The following is a 10,281-nucleotide window of genomic DNA, read 5'->3' as shown; positions in this document are numbered from 1 at the left end:
CTGAGAGAAGACCCGTTTCCAGTTCACAGTTAACAAAGTATGTACACAGTAACTTCAAGAGCAGCCACATTAAGTTAAGCACTTTATGATCAAAAGATGTATGACAGGAGGACCCCGGTGCCCACTTGGTTGCATGAAGATTGTTGTTGTTTAAGAACATGCAGAATCCCCCAACAGATGTCTGGTAGAAAAATGTATCACAGAGCTGTAAGTCAGGGAAACTGAATGCAATGTCAGTTCAAAGGTAAAAATGGGCTATTAACAATCAGACAGCAACATTACTGACCAACATAACAGAAAAGATATAAAATCAGATGAAGATCAACAGTAAGGTATTACCATCCATGACAAAGGACATAAACAAGAATAGTAAGGACAGTGGGTATCATGTGATTTTAGAGGATCATTTTTATTGCTTCCACATTGAGTCGTTGACTCATTAAGTTCCTTGAAAGCACCAATGTTGTGTCTAGGTGGTATACAGTATATGTCTGCTCCATCTGTATCTCATGCTGAAAGGGCAGGACAGGGAGGTGGGCAATGTCAGAGGGCTGGGCTGGGCACAGAGGGGGTGGGATTCTGCCAGATGATCATGTGACTGCGTTCAGACCGCTGAGGTGTAACTTGGGACAATTCAACTGATCCATCACTGGCGTCATCTCCTGAAAAAGTGGACGGCTCAGTTAGGCATTTAATAGACACAGCACTGATTAAACGGTAAATGACTGCAACGCTGATCAAATACATCTGACAATTTCAAACAATTTGACATCACAATTGTGTGATCCTTCCACTCACCAATTCGGAAGTTGATGTAGCCCTCTCCTCCACTGAGAATAAGCTGAGAGGTAGTGACAGTGCTGCTGCCAGGAGAGGTGATCAAACAACCTGTGGAGCAAAGATGATTACATAATCAGTAAAAGACAAATACAGCAAGCAAGTGAAGCAAGCATGTAGCTTAAAGACCATCAGATTCTTACCAGGTGCAGCAACAATGAACCGCACAGCTTGTCTATGTCCATGGTAACACAGCTGGGCTGATGCAATGGAGCAATATGGGATAGAAACGTCCTCTGATGCTGTAGACGGTCATTAATATAGTAAATACTAAACAGAGCTAATTTCTGACTTATGTACTTATATCTTCAGTCGAAATAAACTCACTTATAGATAATGGGATGGAGAAAATGGCACCACCCCCTGTGCCCACCCACAGGCGGCCAGAGATGACTGCGAGAGACGAGATCTGGAGAGGTGAGAGTATCAGGAAAGCTTGGCCTACAAAGGGAGACAGAAACATGTTTGCTGAGCTGCTGGAAAGAGATTTAACTCAGTTGCCTGACCCAAAACAATCAAGCTATGGCATAAACACGGCCAATAATAAATCCTACATTTGTAGTCCATTGACTGATGCTTTATTCGCCGGGGAGGAAGACCTTTTGTCAGTTTGATTATGAAATGCTGCCACACCAATCACAGAGAAACTTGCACATACTGTTAAAAACCGTAAAAGCCGCTGTTTAACATGAAAAAACACAAACCAAAAGGAAGTATTGACAAAAAGACTTCCATCAAGTGTTTAGCTAATCACAAACACTGGTGTGAGCAGTACCGTTATGAGCTGAAACTGTGCTTGCTGACATTCTGGGAAATTACTACTATGCTGAAACATATTGTAATACTGCAGATTCCAGAGCTAATACATAGTCACACTGTACATATGCACCTGTGAATGTATTATGTTTACATTTAAAATAAGTTTGTAAGGGTTAAAAAAAAAAATAGATATAGTTCAGGACCTAATGTTTTCGTGACCAAAGCAGTAAAATCGACTTCCTGTAGCGGCCGTCCAGTGGACCAGTCAAAGAGCCTGAGGATTGGGTCAAGTCGGCACGATGTCCAAACACCACTTCCACCCGCACAAAGGAAACGAACCTGCTGCTCGCTGCGTTCAGACACCAAGAATGTTTGCTGTAAGGTCAGGAAAATGACGGTGAGTTCAAAGACGGTGTGAACATAAGACACAAGGGAAGTAGGAACCTTCTCTGTTTCTTACCTCAACCTTTTTGCTGTCAGTGTTAACCACATGGACTCTGTTCCAATATCCCACCCACAAGCGGCTACCTTTTACAAGGCAGCAGCGAATGGGCTGCAAAGGGTTTGATCCGAGAGGCATCACAGAAGGTGACTGTAGATTCCAGCCACCTGTCAGTCACAGCACACATTGCTTCATCATTGATGTCACTAAACATTAAGTTATGTGAAGCATGCAAAATGGAGAGACGGACTGAGACAGTCAAATATGACTAGAGGAAACCATTACCCGAACTGTGTGAGAAAAAAGCTAAAGTCCCGTCAGCTAAACCAGCTATGACTTGACCCTGGGAATACCTGTCAGATTGAGTCAATAAATAAATGATAAGTCAATGTCACATTAAGACAGACAATAATGAAAAGCTAATACTTAAATACTATATAAATATGCTTTAGAGTGGATAAAACTAACTTGAGCGAATGAACACCCTCTGAGAGGGACACAGACTGCAGACAGCGCCTCCTACCAGCAGAGGCTGAGTGTACCAGTAAACTGTGAGACAGTGGGAGAAGGGGGGGGGGGTCAGTACTTTCTATGTAGAGTGAGTGTTATTTGCTGAAGTGAGCTGCTTATTCAGCAGACTTTACCTTCCTTCCTGAGTTCCAATCCACACAGTTCCTGCAGTGTCACCTGATATAACAAGTCCGGAAAGATTGTGTCACAAGGAAAGGCCAAATAGGAAGAGTTCATTTCCAAAACATTTCCATATAATTATCAGTATGAGGTGTGAGGGATAATACAAGTACAGAATACATTAGACACGTTGTTTGTTGGCACCTGCTGCAGCCCATTGTAGTGGCACTAACCTATTGGAGGCACAGCGCAGATGCAGAGAGCAGGAGCTGTGGGTGGGAGGCTGAATTGATCCAGTACTGTGTTGGACCGTGCAGGATCAATCACTGTAATATCACTGCAGGAGGCAGGACCAGAAACTACCCACACAGAACACTGGCAGAGAAGGACGGATATGGAGTTTGGAAAGATGAGTGGCATGAAAAGACATGTCCCTGGGAAGTGTTAGTTATGATTGGGTGGCATTGAACATGGTGATTAGAGTATGACTACAGTTGCTATTAAACCAGGATAATGAGACTTACTGTGGCCTCTCCTGAAAGCTCAGGTGTGACTGCGACTGCACAGTTCAGCTGAAGAGAAACACAATTTAGGGGGCACGTTTAAATGCACCAGATGTATGATGTACAGGCTGCTAAGTTTCATGTGAAAATATCTACCTTTGCTGTGGAGTCTCTCTGATCCAACAGTCTGAGCTGCACTAGAACAGGAACATCCTTAGGCTCTGGCACAGATTCATGGGATTCCTGCAATAATGACAGTTAATCACCAGGATATTGTTAGAATTGTGGAAATGTATACATCTGAGTATTTTAAACTCTCTGTGGCAAGTCTCGTCCATCCAATGTGGTGAGATGAATGGAAGGTAAGATTTCTTTTAAAATTGGTTTAGTTCAAATAACTCAGATAACAAAATGCAGAATTCAGACTCATAACATCCAGGGGAACATTAGGCGCATTTTGAGGATGTTCTCCTCTACACTTCCTTTCAAATTGCTGTGAGGGCACCTACCTGTGTGTTCGCCAGTGGTGTGCTCCACCCGTGTATCTGCCGCTTCCCAAGTGATCCCCAAATGTGTGTGCGAATGTCTCTGTAGAGTTCTCTCCTCCTGACACGAGGGGACGGAGCAGCAGGAGAAGCGGATCTGGAGAGGATGCCTCTGGTGTTAATCAGCTTGACTGAGCCTTTTATAAAATATTCAATTTTGTTGAAAATACATGATGCAAACAGAAAAGCATATGCAAGTGAAACATGGCCAGTGGCCAGAAACACTAACGTACTCAGCGAGAGTTTGACTGACAGCCGGTAGTGGTGGAGACCCCAGAGGCGAGTGAGTGAGCGATGGAGAAGTTGGCATGGCAAATGCAGAAGCAGAAGGTGGGATTAAGGGCTCCTTGGACAGGCCAAACAAGCGGTTGAACCTTTCATATGATATAAAAAAAATAAATAAAAATAAACCCACAATATTTTATATGGAGCACAAACTATCTGACTACAGCATATTACAAAACATGAAATTACTTAGCACACTAATGTATGTATCAGTCGTTCTGTGTTGCCTCCATAAAATACAGATTTATTTTGGTGACGGTTTTAGAAACCAAGTGGTACAGGTTTTGAAATTTATATTTTAATGTGTTTACTGACTGCAGGTTGAAGATCAAGGCAACCCGGTGAACGTCACCTCCTGGTAATACAATTTTCCCAATTGTTTTTTTATACAGCATATTGTTTCACATTATTGAGTTGTTTTAAGGTAATCTTTAACATTAACTTTACTACAAGAGGATGAGTATGCTATACAATGTGAAATGTTCTCTCTTTAGATCAAACAAGATTAGATGACAGATAATACACTTACTTTCTCCAAACACTTAACCTCTTCTCCTCTGTTAACCTCTCCCTCTTTGTTGCTCTATAAAAAAGAAAAAACACTAAATGATGGAGACAAAAACCTGAAGAAATATTTTTATTTTAGCCAAATTGCAAATTCTCTTTGGGAAAAGACATCTACTTTAAACAAAATTAAAAAAAGAAAACTTTCTATACAACAACAATGTTGATTCAGTAGCAAAGTTACCTGAGTGTCTGACTACGTCTTACTGCTTCCTGCAGCTCAAACAGACGCTGTTTATATTGGTTCTTCTCCATGACCACACGAGCCATTTCAGAACGAGAGAAGTGACGCACGGATGAGGGTAGAGAGGCCTGAATGGAAAGATTCATGCTATTTAATGTGGTATGTGCACCAGTTTCATGCATCATAATTAACACGGAGCAGTTACTGAATCTTAAAAAAGCTTTCCAATGCAGTATTACTGTTACACTACATCTTTGTGATTTAGTTGACAAATGTTTGAAAATAACAATGCCTCCTCACATCAGGATCTTCAGATTGGCATGCTTCCAGTTCTTTTCGAAGTCTATGGGAAAGAGTGAATTTAAAGCACAAAGTTATTATAACAGCAGTATATACAGTATTATAATAAAAAGATTTAACATACAATTTCAAAATAGGAAAATATCAAGAACAATCTTCTACACCTCTTATTTTCCTCTTCCTTCTCCTTCATCCGCCCCTCTAATCGTGAGACTGTTTCCTGAAGAGAGGACACTTCCAGTTTAAGAGCTGAGCGGTCATCTGTCAGCTCTACTACCCGAGATATCACAGCCTTACGGGCAGCTTCTACTAACTCACTGGGGGGAAAAAAGAAAGAGCAAAAGATGAATAATTTAAGACTATGAAGAAATTACTTTGTTAAAGAGAGTAAACAGTCACATTGGTGACTATAATATCTTCTCCTCTTATTGATTTAGTTTGTATAGAAACAAGAAACCCTGTACAAAATACCCTGTACACTCAAATAAACACATTAAACACATTGGACCATTCAAAACAAGGTCAGAGAAATTATAAATACAGGACTCACTGGGTTGCTTTCAGTTCCTCATACTGAGAAAGAATCTCCTCAAACTGGTCTGCACTGCCTACACAGAGGAAAAGTACTTTAAAAAACAAACAGAACACTGAGAGAAATACACGTCTATTATTATTATTCATAACGCTTCATTCACAGCGAAGAAAAAATGTAAAAAAAAAAATAAGTAATGCTTAATGAAACCCATAGGAAGAGAGCCTTTTTACCTATGTACTTGCACTTCATGTTAGCAGGGTATAAATAGTTTCTCACCATGGTCACATTTTTAGAAAACAACATTTTTGTCACCTCCAATGTCTGTGATCACTTACTCCGTTTTTCGATCAACGCTGCATACAGCACAACACTGGCGTAGTTTCTGAGATATGCGTTTGTTTCTGCTGTCAGATGAATGCATCATTATCTGATCAAGGGTTAAAAAATGATAAGCGTCTAATTCCGGGGCAGTTAGCATTTTGTGACCGTTAATTAAACCTCTGGTTACGATGAAGAAGAAGTAGATCAACCATGTTTGTGAGAAAGGTCTATACATTGTGTTTTCCTTGATGAATTTACCTCTGACACTAGCCCCTCGGTCTACACTCTCCACATAATCCCGACTCAGCTCTGACAGTTCAGAGAACACAGAGTCAGTGTTACGCAGCTCCCACTCCATATTATCATCTTCCTCCACCTCCACCGCCTCCTCATCTTTTTCCTGGCTCTCTCCCCTCTGCTCCTCTTCTACTTTGCGCTCCCTCTCTTCCTCCTTCTCCATCTCCCCCATCTCCTCCGCCAAGACGGTCTCCGACTCATCTTTCGGTGGCTTTTTGCTGTTAGGTCTAACTGGGGTGCTGATGATGCAAATGAAAAGAGTAAGAAATGTAAAAAAAACATGTGAATCTTTCAAGTGCTCTGTGTGAACATGTCGATGAGCATAAGTGAACGTGGGTTTAGTTCATGATTACTCATACTTTTCACTAGAATTTCCAACTGACAGAAACAAGTTTCAGATTATTACCTTGCATCCACGCAGCCATGAAATTGCCTCAGCTCAGGAGTAGAGCTTATGATGTCATTGATAAACTGATCTGCAGTGGGGTTTACTGCAGTGTCAATTGCCTTTTCTTCCTTGGCTTCTAGATCTTCCAAACGGGGGGGAACAGATTTTGAATGTGGTCTTTGAATCACCTGCAAAACAAAGAGCAGACATCTCTATGCCACAATCTTGTATCAAAAGCATTCAAAATATAGATGTGAAAAGTGAGAATATGTTTACCTTTTCACTAACACCAGATTCTGAAAAGACTTGGTTGGATGGAAATTCAGTGTTCATTGGACGCATGTGATTCCTAAACACAACAAGTAGTGTTACATAAAGAATACTCATGTGAATATACAGTAGCAATTTTTACTTATTTTTTTTTTTTACATTTTGCACCACTTTTTACACCATTACTGAATTATAACATTTGACATGGGATCAGCATCCAACAACAACTGCTATTTTATTTTGAAAGTTACCACTAAAGTCAATTTTTAGAAAAAAGCTGATTTTCTGATTAAGTGTGTTACCAGGCATGCCTGAAAAGCAAAATTTAAGTTCACATTGGCTGCCAACACAAGTGGCTCTTGTATGGCTGACAATAAGGCTACCGTCATGGAATACCTATAGACAGACATTATCTATTACATTATTGACACATTATCTACAATATAAGAAATTTAAGAGTGCTGAATAAGAACAACCTTAGAGGAGAATTTCTTTCAGAATCCTTTCTCTTTTCCAGAAGTTCCCGATATGTGAGAGCCAACTAAAGAGAGAACATCCGTGATATGTAAGAAGTGACAAATAAATAGCTAAATATTGAATAACATGGTGAACAAGAAGTCACGTGTGGCGATACAATAGCAAACACATTTTTAGACTAAACAGCAGTATCTGACCTTGTTGTGAGTATGCCTCAGTGTGGTTAGTTCTCTACCCAGATTCACCTTCTGCTCCTCCAAGGACACCACTGCAAGACAAGATAACATATAGCCTGAGATTTAAAATGTATCATGCACAAGAAAAATTAATGAAACTGGAAGGAGAATAATCAAAAGTTTAAACTGCACGGCTACTATGCTAAAAATACTCACACTGATCGGCTTGGTTTCTTGCCTTGTTCTCAAGATCTCTCTCTCGCTGTTCTCTCTCTTTCTCCCTCCCCCTCATGGCTCTCCTCTCTTGTTCAATTTGGTCATCAAGCTCCAGATACCTCTAAAGAAAACAATATGCTTTAACAACTCTAAGCGTAGACCAACTACCAATTTTCATCGCTTTTTAAAAACAACTCTTTCAAAACTCCCATTAATCCCCACCTCTTGACTTTCTTTCCTGAGTGCTCTCTCTGCTTGGTATCTCTCCAGCAGCTCTTCTCGCTCAGCTTTCTCCCTCTCTGCCTCCTCCTCCCTGTCTCTCAGCTGGGCTTTGCAGCTGGCCAGCCCCTCCAGGACCCACACAAATATAGGCACCAGTGACTCCACCACACCTTCACCATGGGTCTCAATAATTGTCTGCGATAGGGCAAAGCAGCAGAGTGAGAAACCAGGTACAGTATAGTTGACGACACTGAAATATTTATTCCATTCAGAAAAACGTGGCATATTATTTTCCAGAAAACAAGAAATGAAAAACAAAATGAAAAAATAACTTGAGGAGCGGCTTTACCTGTAATTCTGAATACAGTTTTCCTGCCTCTTCACTCACAATGTTGGGGTCCAGCTCCACCTCCCCTGTCCCACACAGCACTCTCTCACTGCACTCCATTAGCCAATTATTTTTCTCTGCTGTATTAACTTAGAAAAGGATTTCCCCCAACTCAACTCCAAAGGCAAATGTTTTTACAACTCTATAAGCCAATTCTGTAGCAAAAAGTTCCTCTTCTGACTACCCTTCCTCACCAACTAGTTTATCGAGCTTTCTAACGTTTCTGTGAACACCAGCACCACCCATCCTCCACAACTTTATGTTCCATTTCTTCCTGAAAAGGGCAGCATCCTCTTAGACTAGCTGTTTCTGTGCTGTGAGATTTATCTGATGTCAGGGGGCATTTTTAGAGTCCATCCTGGGAAAGAAGAAAATATAGTGATATGTAACGAGTTAAGTTTAATTGCAAAAGGACAGTAGGCTGCTTTGTGCAATATTCAAGCTTAGACATGCTTTTTCCCCCGCCAACTAACTACCATAATCTTGTAATTGTTGAATATGGTCATGTGATTTTCTGCTATTATAATCTGCCACTAAGAGAAAACAAAAAAAACAAGGCATCTGCTCAGTAAGAATGAAACCTAAATTCCAAAAGGTTGGTTTTAAGTAAGTGTATACACTAAAAGGACATCCATTAAAGATCAGTAACGTGTCAGAGTTCAGGTTTACAGACAAATGTAAATGTACAGTTTAGTCATGCCTGGATGACTTTCTCATTAAGCTTAAACATAGGCCAGCTACATCTCCCACAAGCTCAATGAGAATTATTTCACAAAATAACACTTTTAGAGTTCAAGTTAAAAACAAAACAAGACAATACTATCTGGGGCTAATGTTTCTTTGGGTTTTGAACAGTTGGTCAGACAAAAGGAATAGTTATATTTATTACCAATTAGTTTCTCAAATAATTGTTTGGTCAATAGCATGCACAAAAAAAGTGAAAAGTGCTGATTGCAGAAATTCTGCATACTATCAAATGAGGTAAAGAAAAGCTGAAAATAATCACATTTGAGAAGCTGGAACCAATCACTGTCTGGCATCAAAATGTAAGTTTATTATTTTATGTCAATCGACAAATCCACTAGCTAACCTTTAAAGCTGTAACCAAAACAAGCAACCCTAAGATGTCAACATTGAGCTTCAGGAAATTGTGATGGGAATGTTTTACTACTTCCTGACATCTTGTAGAATGACTAATCGATTAATCATAATTAAAACAACAATTAGTTGCAGCCTCAATCACCAGTACATATTTGGCAAGGTGTCAAATGAAAGGGTGCAGCTAATAAAGTTGCATGTAGATACTCGCTCTAAAGGCCTTTTGACATTTAACCTAAGCTACATATGAAAGAGACGGGCGATCTTTCTGTTGTATGTCTCTCTAATAAAGATTATGCAACGTGCAGCACGGAGACAAACTAAACGAGCGACTGTGTAACGTTATGTGTGTGTGTCTGTGTGTGTGTGAGAGAGAGAGAGATAAATAGCACTACGAAAAGCACAGACATCAAAATGTTAACTTTATATGTAAACACACGAACACGGCGAAAGGATATATGTGTAGATAATTAAGATAATTAGTCTCCTCGGTCAGCTAATAAAATGACAGACTTGAATCGGCATAACGTTACTGTATAAATAAGTAACCTGACTGACAGCGGACACCTTGAGAGAACTTTGGTTGCCACTTTACAAAGTTGTAACTTGACCAAAAAACAAGCCGCGTCGTCGCGCTGTTCGGCTGCCCTTTTACAAACTCACCTTAACGGCGGACTCCTTCGTAACTTTCATTTCACTACCCCAAAAACACTGAAATTCTAGCCGTTTTTCTTCGAAGACGATATCAATTACATATAAACGAGTTTAAAGAAGGGGTGTTGTTTGACGCTGATGTGCGCAGACATGTCTTCAGTCTGGCCAACCAGAGCGCAGCAATTGTCGG

General features: G+C 40.3%; 1 protein-coding gene across 1 annotated transcript; it reads right to left on the bottom strand.

Annotated features, from left to right (window-relative positions):
• Nucleotides 1-390: 390 nt before the first annotated feature.
• On the bottom strand, nt 391-10,252 carry si:dkey-17m8.1 (C-Jun-amino-terminal kinase-interacting protein 4). Its single transcript, XM_046045913.1, has 28 exons — nt 10,101-10,252; nt 8,301-8,697; nt 7,952-8,146; nt 7,730-7,850; nt 7,535-7,605; nt 7,337-7,401; nt 6,867-6,939; nt 6,609-6,778; nt 6,164-6,441; nt 5,600-5,657; nt 5,214-5,366; nt 5,050-5,092; nt 4,750-4,877; nt 4,531-4,584; nt 3,950-4,090; nt 3,681-3,813; nt 3,328-3,414; nt 3,193-3,240; nt 2,902-3,043; nt 2,683-2,725; nt 2,507-2,587; nt 2,324-2,391; nt 2,057-2,205; nt 1,800-1,971; nt 1,165-1,278; nt 981-1,079; nt 799-888; nt 391-662 (listed from the first exon to the last, which is right to left on the bottom strand). The coding sequence occupies exons 2-28, from the start codon at nt 8,397-8,399 to the stop codon at nt 544-546; spliced, it is 2,994 nt and encodes a 997-aa protein (XP_045901869.1). The 5' UTR covers nt 8,400-8,697; nt 10,101-10,252; the 3' UTR covers nt 391-543.
• Nucleotides 10,253-10,281: the final 29 nt, after the last annotated feature.

This window comes from Micropterus dolomieu, linkage group LG03, assembly GCF_021292245.1.
Source record: "Micropterus dolomieu isolate WLL.071019.BEF.003 ecotype Adirondacks linkage group LG03, ASM2129224v1, whole genome shotgun sequence".
Taxonomy (NCBI): Eukaryota; Metazoa; Chordata; class Actinopteri; order Centrarchiformes; family Centrarchidae; genus Micropterus; species Micropterus dolomieu.
Note: the sequence above shows the minus strand (reverse complement) of the source record. Positions and strands in the feature narration are given on the sequence as shown.